The sequence below is a fragment of the Anabrus simplex genome, chromosome 1 (assembly GCF_040414725.1).
Source record: "Anabrus simplex isolate iqAnaSimp1 chromosome 1, ASM4041472v1, whole genome shotgun sequence".
In the NCBI taxonomy this organism is placed as follows: domain Eukaryota; kingdom Metazoa; phylum Arthropoda; class Insecta; order Orthoptera; family Tettigoniidae; genus Anabrus; species Anabrus simplex.
This window is the reverse complement of record NC_090265.1, coordinates 1294956844-1294980213: the sequence shown is the minus strand read 5'-3', so window position 1 is coordinate 1294980213 and position 23370 is coordinate 1294956844. Positions and strand designations below refer to the sequence as shown.

The 23370-nt window shown below is 37.5% G+C and overlaps 1 protein-coding gene across 5 annotated transcripts in view; it reads left to right on the top strand.

Annotated features, from left to right (window-relative positions):
* The window catches only part of LOC136858275 (sialin), a 116446-nt gene that overhangs the window by 73793 nt on the left and 19283 nt on the right, over positions 1–23370 (top strand). For all 5 annotated transcript variants that reach the window (XM_067137688.2, XM_068228870.1, XM_068228866.1 and 2 more), the window contains exons 5-7: positions 11033–11253; positions 18705–18851; positions 19901–20033. In XM_067137688.2, coding sequence (XP_066993789.2) covers positions 11033–11253; positions 18705–18851; positions 19901–20033 — 501 coding nt within the window. The remainder of the gene's footprint in view (positions 1–11032; positions 11254–18704; positions 18852–19900; positions 20034–23370) is intronic.

Here is a 23370-nt window from a genome sequence, read left to right as displayed (position 1 = left end):
TACAAGACTGATGCTCAGCTTTAGAACCTTTCTTTTTCCAAAGTTCAAGTGTATGGTCCTTATGTATCAAACTTCAGGGTCACATGCAGTATTGGCAATTATTATAATAATAATAATAATAATTATTATTATTATTATTATTATTATTATTATTATTATTATTATTATTCTCGTGTCAGATACATCAAAAAAAGAAAACAGTTACAATAATTTCAAGTAACATTTAAATAATCTTGGACCAATACAACGCTACTTCGAGTCCTCTCTTTGTAGCTCGATGCAGGTCATCTTGCGTGCACAAAGATGGACACAGCAGACACTGAAGCATATGCTGGATGATTTGATCTTCTCCGCAGTCACACTTGGTGTTGTCGCCATTGATGAAGCCCCATCTTGCCAAATTAACTTTGGACCTTCCCACTCCTGATCTCAACCTATTGAGAGATTTCCAGATTATCCAGCTCTCATTGCAACCGGGTGGCAAACATTCCTCAACCACCATCTGCTCAGAGCCTTGGGGGATCTTCGTCTTCCATAGCTGTATCCTTGCCTTCTCAGCTGGTACTATAAGTTCCTGAGATGTTCGTAGGAAGCTCTTCCTAGATTTCAGTCTCTGTACTGGAAGCTCATGTCCATGCAGTAGATGAGTACTTACGTGCTTAACCTTTGTCCTTTCCTTATTTGCAGCTACCTCTCTTCGCACACCGGGTGGTGCTATCCCTGCAAGACGATAGAGTTTTTCAGTTGGAGTAGACTTTAGACAACCTGTAACAAGTCTGCAGGTCTCATTAAGTGCTATGTCTACCTGTCTGGCATGAGATGAATTGTACCAAACAGGGCAGGCATATTCCGCTGCAGAATAACATAGTGCCATGGCGGAAGCACAAATAGTTTTTGGTTGACTGCCCCATTCTGATCCAGATAATTTACGTAGAAGATGATTCCTGGTGGAAAATTTAAGTTTAGTGTTCATGCAGTGTTTCTTGAATGTAAGAGCTCTATCAAGCGTCACTCCTAGGTATTTTGGAGTTTCACAGTATTGTAACTCAACACCCGACCACACTATATGCAGCTTACGATGAGCTTCCCTATTTTTCAGATGAAAGGCACAAAATTGTGTTTTCATAGGGTTAGGCCTTAACTGGTTTGCCTTGTAATAGGATGACAAACTTTCGAGGGCGATGGTTAGATTCCTTTCCACTGTCTCAAAGTCTGTACATTGTGTTGCCAGAGCAAGATCATCAGCATACAAGAAACTTCTGCTCTTTGGAGCTACCGGCTGGTCATTTGTGTATATATTAAAGAAGATTGGTGCCAGCACACTTCCTTGAGGTAAACCGTTTCTTTGTGTCCTCCACCGACTGCGCTGTCCTTGGAAGTCCACAAAAAACCTACGGTTCTGAAGAAGGGTTGCGATAAAACTGGTTATCTTAATATCCTTGGTCAGATTGTAGACTTTAACTAACAGAAGTTGATGGTTGATAGTGTCATACGCTGCAGTCAAATCTACAAAGACTACACCTGTCACCTTGTGTCTTTCAAAGCCATCCTCAGTGAATTGTGTAAGATTCAGTAGTTGTTCAGTGCAGCTCTTACCCAGACGAAATCCAGCTTGTTGTGATATGAGGAGAGGGTCAATCATGGGTTGAATGCAATTTAGGATCATCCTTTCCAGTAATTTATATAGATGATGCAAAAGGGTAACAGGTCTGAAGTCTGTAGGATGATTTCCTTTCTTGCTAGGTTTGAGCCAAGCAATTACTCTACTTTTTCGCCATGTCTTTGGTATCTGACCTCTGCTCACACATCTATTGAAGAGTTGCAGAACCCATTCTTTGGTTTTAGGCCCAAATTTCTTTATCTGTTCTACTCGAATGTCATCTAGACCCTCTGATTTTCCATTTTTACATTCTTTGATGACTTTTTCCAACTCCAACATCGTGAAGGGGACAGTGAGGTCACTTCTTTCTTCTTGAATCTTCCTCTGTATTTTTGGCCTTCGGATTTTATTGGTTGCTTTCCCATTTAAGAGCAGTTGGTGTCCTGTCTGATTTGCAGTGACATTGAAATGTTGGATGGTCTTCGTTGGATCATTGTTAAGGTGTTTCAATAATCTCCAGGCTTTATGGCTGTCTCTCGTAAGATCTATACTTTCAATAGTTTTCATCCACTGATTCCGTTTTGATGTTGTCAATGATGACATGAGATTGTTCCCAACTTCCACTGTCTTTTCTCCTAGGGGATTTTCTTCAAACAAAGTTGCATATTCCATAAGCTTCGCAACAAGGTCTGAGGTAAGGCCAGGGACATACCACGTCCGACAGCCTCTAGGTATGGACTTTCTGGAGCATTTCTTTATGGCATCAACAAAAGTATCATAACACTCTGGTGTTGGCTGGATGATGGACACTTCAGCATCTAACATCTCTGCAAACTTTGACCCATTTGCCTTTTTGAAGTTATACCTCCTTTGGAATGGAACACTCTGTGGTCTGACTGCTGCATAAATCTGGCACATTATTGGTCTATGCTGCGTGTTAGGTATTGGGTTGCAGACGTACTTTACACATTGTTGGCTAATATTATTACTGCTGAAAATCAGATCAGGGTTATATCCTCGTCTCCTCTGCCACTGTTAAATGAAGCTGGTAGTTTAGCATCATGAATGAGAGTTAGGTAGTTTGCTTCTGCCCATTCTTGCACTGCTATACCACTCTCATCTTCGTATTCATAACCCCACACATTACTATGGCAATTGAAATCCCCAATTAATAATAATAATAATAATAATAATAATAATAATAATAATAATAATAATAATAATAATAATAATAATAATAATAATAATAATAATAATAATAATAATAATAATAATAATAATAATAATAATAATAATAATAATAATAATAATAATAATAATAATAATAATAATAATAATAATAATAATAATAATAATAATACAGTTTTACTTTGTCTATCTTATTAAGGCAAAGCCAATCTATATGTAATAATTTCATCATTGTTCTTTTATTGGAACTGTGTAGTTAAAACTGGTTTTCATACATTAACATATTCATTCTAAATCTAATCTGCATTACTTTTTGTATTTAAATCTAGTAATTATGAAGGATTAAAAATTAGCTGTGTTAGACATATTTATATTTCTTGATAAGGTAAGAAATTTCAATAAAACTTTCAAAAGTGCATTACCGGTATTAAAAAATAGCTTAAAAATTAATTTTCATCTGTAAATTTTACATATACTGTATATTTAATATAATGTTGCTATAAAAACATATGTGATATTCAGTGCAGGATAGTTTCATATTTTGGTATTAAATTAGTCTGAACAAATCTACTGCCAATAAATGGCAATTTAAGATGCTGATACTCAAACTATGCAATAACGACTTACATTTAAATTAAATTAAATAACAAAAATGGCGGCAGCATAAGGATACTGCAAGAGTGTTGCTCTGATAAATAAGTGATACTTATAGATGAAATCAACGTTTCAGACGTAAATAGTGTTATCAAGATGCCATAAGGCGATACATTTTCTTTTGATATGGATGTTGATTCCCATAGGGAACCTGAAATATTTTTGTCCTGAATCAGTAAATTTATAATACCAATATAAATGGTCCATTATTGGATATTATAAATTTTCCAGCTAACTCATTCCTGGTTGCCAGCGTTTTGCCCCAGTGTGCTAAGTTGGGCTCATCAGTTGGTAAATAGCACACCTACCAAGACGCATGGCTAGTGCATACCATGGAAGCCACTGCATAGGTTACTTGGAACCACCGGCAGTGCCAATGCACTATGAGAGACTTTGCCTTAGTACCAACAATAGATGCCTGCTTGGCCATCAGATGATATGGATAGGGAACCTGAAATTTCATGCATCTATTTACCAAATGATGAGCCCAACTTAGCACACTGGGGAGAAAAGCTGGCAACCAGGAATTAGTTAGCTGGAAAATTTACAATATCCAATAACAGACCATTTAAATTGGTATTACATTTTCTTTTTACAGAAGTGAAGGTGAGTTGAGAATCATTATGTTTCATAGTGAATAACTACTCAACCTATGTGCATTCAAGACAAGCTAGAAATCAATTATGGAAGTTGGATAAGGACTTCAGCCCGTTGCACAGTTCGACAGAAATCTACATTTTATTATTGCCAACAGGACACGAATTAGAGCTATTTTAATCGTGTATGCACGTACAAAACTTGTTTTACTCGATCATAAAATAATATTAATCATATGTTTCTGATATTAGTCCTTACAAAATCTTGTAACTTCTGGCCTTGTATTGCCTCCTGTAGAGCGTGAGGCCCATGTGAGAAAATTAGTTATTCTGTATGGTATATGAACCTTTTGTAGACTGATAACTTTTTCAGAACTGATATGTATTAGAGACGATTAGAATGCAACGTCCTTGTTATTAGATTTAGTGTTGCAGATTTCGAAGATTAATTTAGTGATTTGAAAGTGCTACTGTTTTTGCTGGTGAAAGTTACCTACACATTTCTTTCTCTCCCCTTGGTTCTTCAGGTAAACTAGTGGAAAGTTGCTTTCCTCAGTTTTGTTCATTATTTTATGGACATAGTTTCTATTATAGACACTATTAATTGCAGTAAATGAGGTCAAGTAGAACAAACTACCTCATTCTGAAAACCATACACTTGAAGAAGAAACCTCTAGTAAACTTCTTAGGACAAGAAATTCACTTAGAGCACGTGAGTCACAGATGAAAGTGACACACTCCGGGTAGAAACTACTACTCTCTTGTTAAATATTTCAAGAAGGTGAATGCTTAATTTGCTTCGCGAAAATCTGCCTATGTCTCAAGAATGCTAAAGGATTTTCTTTGACAGTCTGTTTCTTATTGAGTGTATCAGAGTACTTAGTTCTTTTTACAGAGTGAAGTACGTGAATAGCGCTGTGTCAGAATAACTTCACATACTGTGCTGAATTTCAAGACCATGGGAATATCATAAAGATAATTTTATTACAGTTTTAACATGAAGGATAATGAAGTTGCTTCAGCAGGACTTGTCAAGGATACAAGTAGCATTAGTAATTTGTCAAGATGTATAAACGAAGTGCCTTGTCCTCATTGCGGTAAATTCTTCGTTGGTTCCAGGGGTCTTGCGATCCATATTAGTAAGTCACATATTGATGTATTCTGAGCCACCCCACATCAAGAAGGATAATCAACATGGCTCCTTGAGATGTATACCCACTAACAGTACGGAACTGAAGAATTTGCCACCATCAAAAATTGGCCCGTTTCTTGTTAATTTAAAATCTGGTGTCCCTGTTCTGTGCTGTGTGCCTAGAGGTGCTCGCTCAACTGTAGCCAATGCTTGTGTGAAGTTGTTTGCTGTGTGGTGGATACCAAAGATTCCAGTGCCTGGTTTGATCTTCTTCTTTTTCTTTTTGCTGCTCTCTGTGTTCCTCAGAAATCAGAAAAGGTAACCAACCTCACATTGTGGGTTAAACAGAGTTTGTTGTTGCAATGAGGTCCACCGTGATGCCATTCCCTGCTCTTTTTTACATGATCGGAAGTCTCACTCAGTTCAGTCAGTGTCAAGAACGTGGTGAACAAACTTGCCGATGGTGACATTCATGGAGCAGTTTGGTTGCTTATTTCTGATGACACGGATGCATCTATATTGGAAGCCTTCCATGAGAAACATCCTGCCACTTAGGTCCAGTCGTTCTTCTGGATCCTTCAAATACATCAACGTTTGTTCCTGGAGTGACAACCACAGAACTTTTTAATGCTGTCTCCACTTTTCCTTCTGGATCTGCTGGTGGACTGGATGGCCTTCGTCCATTGGTCCTGAAAGACCTTCTCCAATGTCAAGAGCATGATTCTAAGGAGCAACTCATAAGATCTCTTTGTGGTTTACTTGACCTCATCATTTCTGGCAGAGTCTCTTTGGAGGTTCGCAAACTATTTTATGGTGCCTCACTCACTGCTCTGAAGAAGAAATGTGGTGGCATTCGCCCTACTGCTGTCGGTACTGTTTGGCATCAACTGACTGCGAAAATCTTATACTGCAGAATCCAAACACCAGCTATGAACTTCTTATCCCCTCACCAACTTGGACTGTGTGTTCCCAATGGAGCTGAAGGTGCCGTTCATGTTGCACATATCTATTACTCGCCTCCTCATCAGTGATACCAATATAATGGTCCATTATTGGACATTATAAATTATGGGAATCAACACCTATATCCTCATCAGTGCCTGAAAGCTTTCGTCAAATTAGACTTTCATAATGCTTTCAACGAATTGCATCGTGATGCTATGTTGTTGGCAGTGAAGAATGAGTTTCCTTCCATCTATCCGTATATCTATCAGTACTACTCCCAGCCTAGTGACCTTTTCCTTGGTGATGAAATTATACTTTCTCAATGTGGAGTTCAACAAGATGATCCACTTGGTTCTGCTCTTTTCGCAATTATTCTTCATTCAATTGTCAATTCCATTAATACCGAGTTAAACATTTGGTATTTAGATGATGATACCATTGCTGATGAACCTGACTTTGTACTTTCATCTCTGGATAATATTCGCACACAAGCTTCAAACATTGGTCTACATCTTAATTTTTCTAAGTGCGAAGTTGGTTTTCTTGGCGTTCATCAAGAACAAGCTGAGATACTGTATGAGAAGTTTAATGTTTCTGCCCCTGGAATTCAACTTTTAACAATATCTAATACTTGTCTGCTTGGTGCAGTGCTATCCCCTCTAACTCTGTACAGGATATTGGCTGAAAAGATGACGAAACTTAAGGTGATCATTTCACATCTTTCCATAGTGTTTGCACATTCAACCTTCTTTTTGCTTTGTGCTTTGTTTTCCATCCCGCGATTGATGTACTTCCTGTTTGTTCTCCATCTGGCATGAGTCCGCACTTTTGGAGGAATTCAATTTTGTGTTAAAAACTGGCCTCAAAACTATCCTCAGTTGCTCCCTGAGTGACAATGCCTTGTTACAGGCTTCTCTTCCTGTTGGTTCTGGTGGCCTCGGCATTTGCCATGCTGTGGATTTGGTGATTCCATCATTTTTAGCCTCTTTTCATGGTTCTCTTCATCTTGTTGAGGCTCTCCTTCCTCCTGGTGGATGCCTGGATCCTTATGCTGCCATACAAGAGAGTACATCTCGGTGGTCAAGCTTAGTTGCGTAGTTTCCCCTGATATTAGCAAAAGAAGTATTCAAGCTGCCTGGGATGCTCCTCTTATCAGTCATCTCTACTCGCTTCTGCAGCAGCCAACTAGCAGTCTCCAAGACAAAGCCTGTCTCCTCGCTGCTTCTTCTCCTGAATCTGGTGCATGGCTCCAACCATTACCTTCGCGTTCTCTTGGTCTTCATCTTTCCAATGAAAATTTCTGTATCGCTGTGGCTTTACGTTTGGGAGCAACTGTCTGTGAGCCTCACCGATGCTCAGCTTGTGGTGCCTATGTTGATCAATGTGGCCTACATGGCCTTTCCTGTTTGAAAAAAGGCAGACACATACGCCACTCCACTATAAACGATGTCATCTTGCGGGCTGTGATTTAAGTAGAAGGTCCTTCCATACGAGGCACTAGCTGGCTGCTGCCATAAAACGGTAAAAGGCCAGACAGAATGACACTTGTGCCATGGAAAAAGGGTGAATCTCTCTTGTGGGATTTTACCTGTGCTGACATGTTCGCCCAGTCCAATCTTTCCCTTTCGTCTCTAAGTGCTGGAGGTGCAGCTGTGAATAGGGAAAATTCTAAAAGAAGAAAATACAGTGATTTGTTAGACAAATTGTGCTTCGTGCCAGTAGCCATTAAATCATGTGGTACCTGGGGTAATGAGTGACTCAATTTTATCAAAGAGGTTGGCCAATGGATTGCTTGGATCTCCGGCAATAAGCGATCAACTGCTTATCTTATTCAGCGCATCAGCATAACTCTAATGCGTGGTAATGTCACATCCATTCTGGGGACACTACCACCTGGTAAATAGCTGGATGAAGTTTTTCTTCTTTAATGCATGACTTTGTATTTTTGGAAATTCAGGAAATATTAAATTAGTTTGACATTAACTTTCTAGACTAATATTATATTATAGGTTGTAAGGTACCGAGCTATACCAAATGAATGGAGAGTTGCTATAGTAGCCCCTATGTATAAAGGAAAGGGTGATAGACATAAAGCTGAAAATTACAAGTCAGTAAGTTTGACAAGCGTTGTATGTAAGTTTTGGGAAGGCATTCTTTCTGATAATATTAGATATGTTTGCAAAATTAATAACTGGTTCGATAGAAGGCAGTTCAGTTTTAGGAAAGGTTATTCCACTGAAGCTGAACTTATAGGATTCCAGCAAGATATAGTAGATATCTTGGATTCAGGAGGTCAAATGGACTGTATTGCGATTGACCTGTCTAAAGCATTTGATAGGGTGGATCATGGGAGACTACTGGCAAAAATGAGTGCAATTGGACTAGACAAAAGAGTGACTGAGTGGGTTGCTATATTTCTAAAAAATAGATCTTAGAGAATTAGAGTAGGCGAAGCTTTATCTGACCCTGTAATAATTAAGAGAGGAATTCCTCAAGGCAGTATTATTGGACCTTTATGTTTTCTTATATATATAAATGATATGAGTAAACAAGTGGAATCAGAGGTAAGGCTTTTTGTGGATGATGTTATTCTGTATAAAGTAATAAATAAGTTACAAGATTGTGAGCAATTGCAACGTGACCTCGATAATGTTGTGAGATGGACAACAGGAAATGGTATGTTGATAAACGGGGTTAAAAGACATGTTGTGAGTTTCACAAATAGGAAAAGTCCTCTCAGTTTTAATTACTGCATGGATGGGGTGAAAGTTCCTTTTGTGGATCATTGTAAGTATCTAGGTGTTAATATAAGGAAAGATCTTCAATGGGGAAATCACATAAATGAGATTGTAAATAAAGGGTACAGATCTCTGCGCATGGTTATGCGGGTGTTTAGGGGTTGTAGTAAGGATGTAAAGGAAAGGGCATATAAGTCTCTGATAAGGCTCCAACTAGAGTATGGTTCCAGTGTATGGGACCCTCACCAGGATTACCTGATTCAAGAACTGGAAAAAATCCAAAGAAAAGCAGCTCGATTTGTTCTGGGTGATTTCCGACAAAAGAGTAGCGTTACAAAAATGTTGCAAAGTTTGGGCTGGAAAGAATTGGGAGAAAGAAGACGAGCTGCTCGACTAAGTGGTATGTTACAAGTCATGGTATGTTCCAAGCTGTCAGCGGAGAGATGGTGTGGAATGACATTAGTAGATGAATAAGTTTGAGTGGCGTCTTTAAAAGTAGTAAAGATCACAATATGAAGATAAAGTTGGAATTCAAGAGGACAAATTGGGGCAAATATTCATTTATAGGAAGGGGAGTTAGGGATTGGAATAACTTACCAAGGGTGATGCTCAATAAATTTCCAATTTCTTTGAACTCATTTAAGAAAAGGCCTGGAAAATAACAGATAGGGCATCTGCCACCTGGGCAACTGCCCTAAATGCAGATCAGGATTGATTGATTGATTGATTGATTGATTGATTGATTGATTGATTGATTGATTGATTGATTGATTGATTGGTTACTTAGAAAATGATCAATTTCAGCCTTTCATGTATATTATACATTAACTCTCTAGACTAATATTATATTCTTGCTCGTGATGTACCTATTTGCTAGAATAAGAATACATTTCATCTCTTCATGAACATTTTAAGTTAACTCTCTAGATTTATATTTTATTCCAGCTCATAATGTTCCTATTCTGTTAATTCCCTATAATATTGTTCCATTTCAGGTCTTCGTGAACATTTTTACTTCCTAGCTTTAGATTCCTTTATTGTATATCTGTTCTTGTATTCATTTCCTTGAATAATGATCCATTTTAGCACTTAATGTATATTTGACATTAACTTTCTAGACTAATATTGTATTCTAGCTTGTTATGTACTTATTCTTGTGCTGTTTCCCCAGATTAATGATGCTTTTCAACTTGTGTCTATTTTGTTACTGTAACTCCCATGACTTGGTAGGCAAAGCCCCATATGGCTATAGTGCCATGGGGTATTATGTTAATTTCTTAGAATAACGATCCAGTTTAGCTCTTAATATATATGCTTTATCTTAAATATGTAGAATAATGATTAATTTAAGCTATTCGTGTACATTTCATGTTGTCTCCCTATAGTCAGGTTTTCTCTAGCTCATACTATACCTAATCTTATGGTTTTTTGGTAGGGTATTGATCCTTTTCAGATCTTAATGTATGGTATGTTTTGTCTAGATCAGTGTTCCTTTTAGCTACTAATGTATCTCTTTCAGCATTAAGTTCCTACACTTATGTTCCCTTCTAGCTTTTAATGTTTTTGTACTATAGACTGTTATTCCTTTTCACCTCTCATTGCATTTGTACTCATTTTAAAATCATAAATTAAAATATTTAAGAAGTGGTGAAATTTTAATTCTCAGTGATATGGATATACTGAAAATGACTGTCTTTAAATTATATCTATAAATTAACATATACATAAATGAAAAACTCAGACATTTACAGTGTTTCAAAACTTTACAAGTGACTTTTCTCAAAACAGTGTTTTCAGACTTAAGTTGTTATTGCACCCATCGCCTCTGGATGCGCTTTTCAGAGAAACAGGAAAATTGGCGAGCATTATACGGCCAGCTTCAAGTGATAGATTCAAGTCTTGCAAATAGTTTTCATGGTGAAAATTCTACAAATTGCTAAGGTTCAAAAATACCATATGTATAGTCACAACAGAAGTGTCAGTTTAAAGGCAAATGAATGGTCTTCCGGAGTTCAATATATTTTCTGTTACTTTTCTCACACTTCCTTTAACATCAGTTTCATTTTTAGACTTTGTTCACAGCTATTGCTGTGACAGGCCACTAGTTGTTGTTATTGTTATTATTATTTTAATTTTTTTTCCCTGCAGAAATCTAATCACTTTGCTCTTTGTCAGGTAGGCAGCTCAGTGGGAGCAGCTGTTACCTTCCCAATGTGTGGTTTCCTCATAGAATGGTTTGACTGGCCATCTGTGTTTTACACAACAGGTGTCTTAGGAACAATGTGGTACCTAGCATGGTACTTCATTGTGTTTGACACACCTGCAAAACATCCAAGAATAGCTGAAAGTGAGCGCACATACATAGAGAGCTCTCTTGGCTACACCGTCACAAAGAAAAAGGTACTGGTACCTACAGTTTGCTTTGTAAGGTTATGCAATTTTGTCTATGATTAGAAATTTCAGAAGAAAGTCACAATTTTTTCAAGTAGCTATCAAAATTTATCAGAATGAAGAAGTAAGTAATCACTAGACATTAGATTTGTATGCGTTAAAAATGTACAAAATATGGAATATTTACATTTACCACATTTATGCCATCACAATTTTTAAAATATGCTTAAAATTTTTGAAAATATGCACTGAAATGTGCTATTCTGCACTAAATATATATGATTTATAAATCTGCTCACATTGAATGATCTCCCTAATTTGTCATTCTGGAGGCTGTAATTCAATTTACAGTATAAAATGATGATTTTTTCCCCCCAAATGTTCAGGAGTAATTTTATGTTTATTAGTTAATGTCAGATTGTATGCTCAGAGGATGACCTCTCAGCATCCACAGATTTGACTGGGCAGTATTTGTAAGCACTAACAAGCACTAACAGAGCACATTGAAATTTAGTTTTTGTTATTGTTATTATGTATCAGTCTTTAAGTAGTCACTGCACAGTAATGCACTCAATATTTCTTTATATTTTAGAGGGGCATACTTAGGTTCACTTTTCACTTTCTCAAGGATTGAAATAAAATCATGAAGTGACAAATAACACTTTTTCTAGTTTTTCAATTGCATGGGATAAATTTTGAAATGCATCTTTATTGAACTCAAGTCCCTCTGCAACATTTCATTTTTCAAAATGTTCTGTGAATGTTGAATTGGATTTAGACCACAAACAACACTTCAACTTCATTGAAATTATCATCATAAAGGAGAGCAGCATTTATCCATGTACCTCAGTGGGTAAGAATTGGTTCCTAGGGTAAAGGAATTTTGGGGTATTTTTTCCTATACAGTAAGTACAGTATTTACTCAAACACGGGCCTTTACAAGCAAGGTCTTGGTACTAGAAATTAAGGTATTTAATTCAGGAAACTGTTCCTGTATTGACTTCTGCTAGTCTTTGAAGCCCATGCACAACTTAAGTATGGTAACATGAATTAAATGGTGATCAAATATTTTCAGAGAAGTAGCTTGCAGACTATAGAGTCTGAAATTAGAACACAAAACTTAATTTCATTAGTTCCTTCTGACCATAATACTCTTAAAGCCTGATTCACAAAATGAGCAATGGTGGAATTATTAGGTTTCTCTATGACCCCACAAGCAATCTGAAAGAGCTTTCCCAATTCATTTTCACTGAGTTTGCCAACCAGAAAATTCACCTCATAAAACCCACAGGAGTCTGTAGTTTCATTTACCACACTTTTTTTTTTTTAAATATGCTTTCATTCCCCGCCTGAAGGGCGGGGCGGGCCCTCTAGATCGTGACGCGATCTCTCAGGCCAAGAGAGGTGAAGATAACTGAGTGATGCGATAAATGGAGAAGGTGGGTAAGTGATTTGACAGATTGAATGAGGGGGAAGATTGGGAGTGAAGTTTTAGAGCAGGGTATGAGGATGCAAATGGAGGGTTAGGAGGTGCAGCGACGTTGTGATGTTGAGGATGGAAGATGTCAAGGATCGTAGGATTTCGAGCATCGGAGGTGGATAGCAGATGTAACTAGGTGGAGGAAGGGGTGGACTGACAAAGTGGCGAGGTTGAAAGGAAGTGGTTGACCGGGTACGACGATGAGAATTGTTGTTGGGATGGCGAACAGGTTGGGGTGGAGAGATGAAGGGCTCCACTTTATGGCGATGATGATAGATGTAAACTCCATTGTTAATTAGGTGCTGGGCATCGGCGGCGCTCAGGACGTGTAGAAAAACCATATAGGTTGGGCCGGATGCATTCTTAATTCGGAAGACACGACAAACTGGGACGCCTTCAGCTTGGAGGTGAAGGAGAATGGCCAGTTCTGAGAGGGCAGGATCTACACCACGGATCACACAGCTGGACATGGTGTGACGAGTTGAAGAAGGCTGCGTCAGCGATGGTGGTGCGGAGGCTGCTAGTTCATCGGCAGGTGGAGATAACAAAGGCGGTGCTGCGTTTGTAGACCCTGATGATTCAGCTGGTAGGTATTGATGTGGGGGTTGTTCAGAAATGGGGGAGAGATGGAGGGAAGAACTCATGAGTGGGGAAGGATAGCAGGTGGCAACAGTTGTAATTGGAACATAGGAAGAAAGAGGGGTGGATGTTGTGGTGGTTGTAGTAATGGCAGTGGTGATGGTGGTGGTGGTGATAGCGGTGGCAGGAGGAGGGAGAAAAGGGAACATTAACGGTTGTTGGGATGGCTGTGGAGTGGTTGCTGCGTTGTCAACATACAGAAGAAGTGGTTCCACTCGGTGATGCTGGCCGTTGAGGTAGACTCCTTTGGCAAGGATGCGTTTAAGGTGGCCTGCCTGTAGAGTTGAACAAAGACATGACATGTGGGAACGTTGTCTTGCAGTATTCAGGAGACACTCTCAGTTGCGACGCCTTTCCATTGGAGTTGTGTTAGGATGGCGTGGTCTTGGAGAGCAGGGTCAACGTCAAGGATCACACAGTTATCCATGATGTGGGGGAGGCCAACTTCCAGTTTGGAGTCTGGCCGATATACTTTATTGGGTTGGCTGGGTGCGATGTTAGAGTTGCGACGTCACCTGGCTGAATCAAAAATAATTTGGGATGAGGTAAGGAGTATACAGTCCATTGTACAGACAGACGGTGGAAAAAACCTTGTGTGGCTTGTATCCTGTGTTGTGTGTCGTACCAAGCGAGAAAAATAAATTTTAAAACAACACTCTGACAATTGTTAACACAAGCAAATCACAAATAAAAATATTCTTGCTGATATTACTTTCTTTTGCATTGAACTTTCATAACATCCATTTCTTCCTCAGTCTTTGAGAAGCACGTATTTCTTAATGGACAGCTTTACTATTCTGTAACGAAAATCAAAGAAAAATTAGGCCTACCGCCTTTTAAAAATCAAAATATTCGACTGAAAGAAATTTTAAAAAAAACTTAACAAAGAGGTTCACAAAATAACTCGATAACTGTCTTACTGATATTTTACAATAAAATAGTTAAAGGCTCCATGACTTTAAAGTAGCGTCAACACATGGTTTAAGTTGAATTCTACTAAGTTTTATCCTTTAATGTATTTACCATTGGTCAATAACACCAGTATAAGCTTTAATAGAAAATCAAAATTAATTTCAAAAACTTCAAAATTAATTATTATTATTATCAATCTCTCACCTTATTTAATTAACATGTCCTTCACCATCACAGGATTGTGTTTCTAATTAATTTCTTACTGCATCATTCACTTAGCAATTGTCATTAACATTCCAAAATAAACATTCTCCAATTAATTATTGTGACTCATTATCACCAAAATTCAAAGTAATTATGCAGCTAATGAACGTCTACTTCTGATCTTTGCATAGCATTTATGTTTCAAATTAATTTTAAAATGTTTCAAAATTCAAATATAAATGTGTTAGAAAACTTTGTTATCCACGTGTGGGCTAGTTAATTAATAGTTTACTTTACAAATCGATTGCCTTCGTGAAAATAATGAGATGATCTTTCCTTTTAAATCACGTTCATCAACAAAAAGAAATCCTTTCCTTGTCTTCCTCGACTTAAACTTATCAAAATTTTCCCTTAAGGGCACGAAAATTACTTCTTAAGGTAGCATACAACGATGAATGTAATCTGCGTCGTCACAAACACACGACCAGATCAAGTTAAATAGAATAAACATGATACAAGAAAAATACACATATTTACACACACACACACTCACTCATTCATACTGGGAAACACGTATTTTATATACATTATTTACATCGAATCCTGTTCCTGCAAGTTTACTTTTGAATTTTAAGAATGATCGGGTCACGTCATATCCAGTAGGAGATAATTTGAGTACAGAAATTATTTTTATCATTAATAGTGACTAGTGATCGAAGTTAGGGATATCACTTGGGTAAGAATATGCTTTTCATACAGTTGGAAATCATCTAACTTTGAAATTATAATCGAAGATTTCAATAAAATCCGTAATCACTACCAGCACATGGGTTACCAGTTGAAACGATCGCGTCCGTGAGCCTCAGTCACATTATTATTATTCCCTGTCCATGAAATACACACGCAACACGTGCTCCAATGATTATAATTTATCTTGCGCTCCCAATAACACAAGAACAAGTCAATCATCATAAATAACTCATCCAATAACTCAATTACCTAACAAATATCCCGCAGGATTGGTCATATTCCAGACACTTCATAAACAGAGCACATTCAATCTCACATATAAGGAATCTACTGTAAAGTTATGGCTCACGAGCGTTTAATTCTCTTTTACCCGATCTTTAGTCATTTTTATTATTAGTCAAGTGATTATTACATCTACTGATCCTCGTGAAATATCATAAAATCAGATGACTCAATCCTAAGGAATGCAAGTGATCTTGAAAAGACTCTAGGTTCGACCCTATCTCACAAAATGTACACGTAAATTCAAGTCCGATAAACTTCAACATTACTCAAAAGTAGATTTATCGCGTGGTCGGTGATTTTTAGATATTTAGCTCATAAGCACGGGAAATAATCCAAAGACAAACTACATGTCTACTCTAACAGGTTCAAAATTTCATTCACACATGTGACTCGTCTACCACAACACCTTAAGAATTGGAAAAATGAAATGCTTCTAACTACAACAAAGAAGAAAGACCTCTAGTTTTACAAAAGATGAGACAGAAATTAAGTGAAAATGGTACTCAAGTTTTAGATGAGGTTCGATCCCAGGTAGCAGTCAATCATTCCAGCATTTCCCCGGTCAGTTTCCTTCCCATGACCAGAGACGCCTCACATTTTAGAGATCCATGGAGACTTGGTCGTCAATGTCCCTCGATGAAGTTGAGTTGCAGATGATTGTAGAATTATCCATGTTGGTGTACTGCAGCTTTCAAGACGACTTCTATTAAGTTCCGGACGTAAGCTGTAACTGAGATGGCAAGAATAAATATGGGCACAAACACACGCAGAGTTTTGATTATTCTTCTAGATAGTCACACTTAACTTGGATTTTAAGGTGAATTTTACTCCGTAGGAGTTAGCTAATTAGTTCACTAAATTGTTGGCAGAACGGGCATCTGCTTGTGCTGAAAATTACTCCTCCACATGGTCGTAGCAAGTACAGAGAATGCAGAATCTTCAGAATGCAGCGTAGAATAGAACATTCAGAGCAGATTATTCAGAGTATAACAGTCAGAGAGTGATTTGCTCGGGACGAGGCTTTTTTATATTCTCGGCTTGGGAGGTGTGTATTCCAATGAGAACTGTAATTGGTCATCAGGTCTCCTTTAATTGGCTCAGACTATTCTGGAACCAAGCTGTCTGTTGTTCGCGCGTGGCAGGTAGTGCATGGACACGTCACGTGGTTTGCCATGGCCTTGGTCGAAGCTCAATCAATATGTCGCCCCTCTGAATGACGAAAAAAAACTTGTTTTCAGCTCGCCACACTACTTCCCAAATGACAAGTTACAGCTCCAGGCAGAAAATAAAATTTTTAATATCCGCTTGTTGGAAATATACTCAATATCCCCAAATTTGACGAGGACATCATGATAACAGTCCTCATTTTGCTATTGGCTTTATGTCGCACTGACACAGATAGGTCTTATGGCGACGATGGGAGAGGAAAGGGCTAGGACTGGGAAGGAACAGTCTTCAAGATAGTTCTCTGAGTTGATTCATGTGGAATGGTATGACTGCAGTATTTATCTAGGAAATTCCAGAATTTAGCTGCAAGATGTGCAATACAGTTGAACGGTGGCTTAACTGAAACTTCAAGATTAAATGCAGCACCAGCAGTGAAAACAATTTGTGTTGTGTATAGAGCTAATGCTATTGCTGAGAGTATGGCAAGGAAATGGTTTTCACATTTCTGGGAAACTAATTTGACAATCTGATGATCCATGGTCAGGATAGTCACTTAAGTGAGGTAATTTATGCAAATTTTCATCAAACAATGTAGGAACTAGTAGGAGCTATGACCACTCAACCATAGTGCGTCATTTGCATTCTATGGAAAGGGGTCCAAAAATTAGGGGCATGGGTACCAACATGTATTAAGAGAGAAAGACAAAAATTAGCATGTAACTGAATGTAAATCATTCCTTGTTCATCAAAGTTAGCTTGTGATCAACACCAATTCATTCCTTGAGAACGTTATTACTGGTGACAAAATAAAAACTGTGTCTACACATCAACATCAGGAAGAGGAAAGAGTTACTAAACCCAAAGATAAAAGCAACTCCCTGTGCACAGGACTGTACACATCCAAAGATGTTGTGCATCTGGTGGAACATAAACTGCTTTCAAGGAATAAAATGATCAGTACCACTGTGTATAACCAACAACAACTACGATAACTCACCACCGTTGTTAAAGACAAAAGATTTGGACATCCAGTGCTGTTACTACATGATAATGCACACACACATTCAGCAAAATTGATCATAGAAGTTACTGAAGAACAAAGCTGAGAAACTGTTCCACACCCTCCATATTTCCCCGACCTTGTATCTAATGATTTTCACCCTTGTTACTCTCTCTAATGACATTCAAGGAGAAGTCTTTCCTGATGAAGATGCTCTTAACTCTTAGCTCACTGGAAACCACAGCAGCTATGGGCACAACATCGAATTCCACAACGTTGGCAGCTGGTACTGACAATGGAGGCGAGTACGTTACTGAGTGAGGGTTGAGGTGTAAATCAACTGGCTGTGCTTGTATTAATTACTATTGTATTACTGAAATGTACATGAATAAATACTTTTAATTCACCAAATACGACAAACTTATGTACCAGTTCCATATTTTTGCTAGTGGCTTAACGTCACACAAACACAGCAAATGATGAAAGGATGCAAGGATGGAAAAGGGATAGAATTGAGAAGCTTGGAGCCATGGTCTTAATTAAGGTACAGCCCCAGATTTGTCTGGAGTGAAAATGAGAAACCACCGAAAATCTTCCTCAGGACTGCTGATGGTGGGATTTGAACCCATCATCTCACAGCTATGTGATGCAAACCACATAGACTACTTGCTAGGTGTTTGTATTTAGACACTGTATACCCTTTAAGGGAACTAGGTACATGTGACAACAAAATTAACTTAGAATACCAGTACATCTCACATGGACATAATAACACACATTACCACAACACATGAACTATAAACACCTTCCTTGATTTGAATCTGATTGCAGACTGCTAGTTATGTATATAGGCTCTTTTTAAGAAACATTCTAATATGTACCAGACTTAAGTAAAAAAAAAAAAACATAGTCTTTAAGTCAATGTGTTTTTAAACCCCATAAACTTAAAATAAAAAAAAATTACTGTATATTGATTTTATTACATTAAGTATTTAATAGGTACAGTGTACATTTATATTTCAGCCACCCATTCCATGGAAAAGTATTTTGACATCTGTTCCAATGTGGATGAATATTTTTGCTCAGTGGGGTGGTATCTGGGGACTCTTCACATTACTCACACAAGCTCCTACATTCTTCAGATATATTCATGGGATGAATGTGCGAATGGTAAGTGTCTTAATTTTACATTTTAAGTAATCTGGCATACATAAAATAACAAACATGTTTGAAAATATTGTTGCCATTTTTCAGAAACTCAGTGTGATCTTCCAAACTGCACCTTTATTTCTCTTTTAATAGTACCTAATTATTTTATGAGACTTTACTTCAGGAGTTTGGAGTAAATGTTTCTGGAAAGTCAAATTACTTGTATTGTAAAAATATTGAGTTACTGACATTTTATGTTTGATTAATTTTTAAGTTACTATCAAAATTCTTGTATATGAGAATTTTTTTGTTATATCATTAAGTGGTAATTATATTGTTTCCCTTTTGTCATTGCATAACATATAACAATTTCAGTGATTTATGATCCATAAAGATGATTTTGCAGTTCACACTGAGCCTTGTAATGCAGGAATGCATAATTCTTTGCAGAAATGTATTATCGAGCCAGTAATTCCCGCAGATCTTTACAGAGAAACCTAAACAATCATATTCAACTCTAGTGATTAAATGGAAAATATTATTCTAACTGAGCCCATCAAAAATTCTGAATTCTTTCTGCCTATTGGCCTATGTATGCCTCACCTTTCAGAGATGTTAACATACCTACTCACCAAATGTGAGTTTGATATTCAATCACTGATATCTCAGTACTCATCTTCCGATTCAAGAGCATTCATAGCTTCTATAAGTTCAGAATTCGAAAGCACGCACTGTCCACTACTTGAAGCCATTTTTACAAGCCCTGGACATAGGTACTTTTTGGGACTGCCAACGTAGGTTGCATACTGAGCTGAGTGCATTATTTCAGATAGTTAACCGTTGATAGTGTTAGAATGCAGTCTGCATTTGAAAACCAAAGGAAACTCCATAGGTATCTATTTCCTATTGCCGATGAGATATCTCAGGCACAGCAATGATGCGACGTACTACCACAAACGAGATATTTCAGGCATAGTAGTGTAAGGATTAATAAAGAAGGTGTGTCATTTCTTTTAACAGACTTGGTGTATACTTGCAATGCAAGGGATACTTAGATGTATTTTTTTCAGACAGGAATACTATCTGGAATTCCTCACTTATGCCGTGTGATTGTAGCAATCATTGTATCTTTCTTCGGAGACTATGCACTGAAGAAAGAAATATTATCCAGGACAGCAGTTCGCAAGGTGGCAACAACGATATGTAAGTAACTCAGTTTTTCTATAGAATGAATAACAGTGTACCTGAAGTTATTCACTGAAGAATGGTCAATTAATTTATGAAGTACAGCTTCACGATTCTATAAACTTATCCTGTAAGATCTGCCAGTCCAATATTTACCATCAACAGAGCAAAGTTCCCAAATCCATTCATTCCTTGTGATAAGCAGTGGACTGTAGGGTCAGCTGTTTAACTTTGTGTTTACAGTTACTTGAGTCATAAAAAAATTATTATGATAGAACTAATATTATTAAAATACATTATCCCAGTCTAGAATGCCAAGAATAATGGCTGAGAGAAATTGTCATGCTGACCACACGACACCTCATAATTTGCAGGCCTTTCAGCTGAGCAGTGGTTGCTTGGTAGGCCAAGGTTCTTCGGGCCTGTAGTGCCATGGGGTTAGGTTTTTGTTTATGGTAGCTTATTATAATGTATTTTACAGCTCAAAACAGCCAAGATGCATATCAGTGGATTTAGGAACTGCATTCAATTACATCATACAGCCTATTACAGTACAGGCTTCATTGGCATATTTTAAATTTTTAGCTGCTCTTTGTGCTGCATTCTTATAGTGCTTGTTTATTGCTAATGGGGATATACAGCAATGAGGCTTCTGATTTCATTCAAACTTTTGGTGGGGGAGGGGCAATGACCTTAGATGCTGGGTCCCTTTAAACAACAAGCATCATCATCATCATCATCATCATCATCATCAAACTTTGGGAGGTGGGTAAACAAATAAATGTCCAAGGGTTTGTGCTACAGGCCCTCATTTAACAGGAAAATGGCCCTGTAAATCTAACAGCCTACTTATGTGTTGGCAATTTGCATGGGAGTGCCTGTATCACTGCTGGTCTAGAGATCAGCCTCCCTGACTTCCACAGTGGTGTTTTGGTTCGAGTGCCAACCCCTTATGTTTTAATTTTATTTTCTTCCCCCTTTGATTTTCCTCTTTCTTTAAATGATATGAAAAAATGCTGGTATTTATTGATGACTACTTTTGTTACCGTACAAAATATGAGGTATAAAATTTCACTAATTACAAAATAAATGTGTCCACATTCAAATAAATGTTTAATTTGTAATGAATTTGTTTTAAGATCATACACAGGTATGCTATACTGGTATCTTACAATGTAAATCCACACTGAGCTATTCTAGGTACATAAAATGAAAGTGATTTATGGAACTGCTAAGAAAATATATGGCATACTTGTACAATTGAGGAGTGATGTGAAATGAGTTAATGGTGGCATCAAAGAGAGGAGAGCAATCTGCTTGCACATGTCTAGAGTGTTATGTTGTATTGTGGATGGCTACAAAGTTATTGAGTTGTGTATTATGTGTTAAATTGACTTTGAACAGACTTTGGCTATGCAAAATGTGTTATGTCCTACCTTCCATGACTTACCACACTGAGCACTATTCAGCACTTTATTCTGTGCGTGCAAAGTGCGTTATGTCAGTTTGGTAGTAACTAAGTGCATTTTATTCATGCTGTTCGTGAAGTTGCCCAACAATAAATAATGACTTCTTACACTAAGCACCATTCATTATTATCACTGGGTGAGTAATGAACTAAATTTCTGCTAATTGGATGGCCACATAGCCCATTGTCAATCATCATTTCCCAGCTGTTCTGCTTGGAACCTTGCTTTGTCCACAGAAGCTCGATTTTCACAGAGTATGTTATGTGAGCTCAATTATAGGGCATTATGTCTTCCAGAGAAGAAAATATTCCTTTATTAAAATTAAAGCAAGGCAAGGATGAATCTGTTGAAAGCAATGGAGGAGAATCTGGTAAGTAAAAATGTTTCAATTGTCATTCTTATTACTTAAACCAGAATTATTACAAGTTGTGATGTGAGTTAGGTTACTGATTCATGATCAGTTCTGAGTTCTGTCTTGGACCTAAGAATGAGAAGCACAATATAAGAACGTGCTAACTTCATTACTTTAAAACTTTAAACTATCAAAAAATATATTTGGAGAATAGATGTAATAATTCTTATAACATGCTGTAAATCTGATAGTAATGAAGTTCTCTCTAATTTATAGACTCACATTTTGCACCTTCTATGCTACTAATAAAGGTATCCCTATACAATGCAAAGAATGAAAACACTCGCCTTATGTCATAACAAATGCAATGAAAAACCATCATTGTCTCATGAAGATCATGAAGGGATATTTACACAATATTGGAGTATGGGAGAATTTAACATGCAACTGAATTTCATTGGTAATTTGATGGAAATTTTAAAAAAAAGGCAACAAGAAGAATATAAAATCCATCTAATGATAATCATTTCCATCAAATCTCAGTAACCTACCATGTTGAAGTGCATGGAGGCAGGAAGACTATTTGTAAGTCATGCTTCATGAAGGTGTACGGAGAATTGCCCAGATTTCTTGAAAATGTGTTGCACAAGAAACTTTCCTACTTAACGGGATTATTCAGGAAGATGGCAGTGATGCTTATGAACCTCTTCACACAAAGTCACCTGAAGATTTAGAATATGTGGGTAATTTTTTTAGAATATTTACCAACATATGAAAGCCCATTATACTAGAAGAGACACTTCCAAGAAATATTTACCATCATACTTCGCACTTGCTCAAATTTAACAGGCCTACAGAAAGGAACGCAAAAGTGAAACAGTGAGCAGGTGTATTTTTGAAGCAATGTTCCACGACATGAAAATGTCAATAAAGAAACCCCACGAAGATACATGTTAAACTTGTGGCAAGTTTTTGCTGGCCCTCATGGCACAAGAAGAAAGAAAGGAAGACATGAAGAAACAGCCCCAGGATCACCTGAGGGAAACAGAAATTGCAAACAAAATGAAGTTGGGTGATAAACTTGATTCAAGATGTGATCCAAAAAGGAAGACAATAATCATTGGTAGAGTGTCGGCTTCCAGATCCCAAAATAAATGGGTTCAAGCCCGGCAGAGGTAGTCAGATTTGTGAAGGGCAGAAAAGTCCATTCGACACTCCATGTCATACGATGTGGGCATGTAAAAGATTCATTGAATCTCAACCACAAATGCCCAAGAGACATTTGATTTACGCTGTCTGTCATTTAGTAGGCCTAGAGTAAAATGGAACTTTGAAATTGATGAGCAGATGGTCAGATGGTGTCAAATTAAACTATCTGCACATGGTAGCTGAGACCATATGATTTTTATTATTTAGAGCCAACTCTTGACATTAAAATTAACTGTTCACGATTGTGATGAAGGCTAGGGTTATTGGATAATGTGGCATGAAGCAGTCGCCAGGAGGGGTGGAAATGATGTCAGCTCCTGTCTGT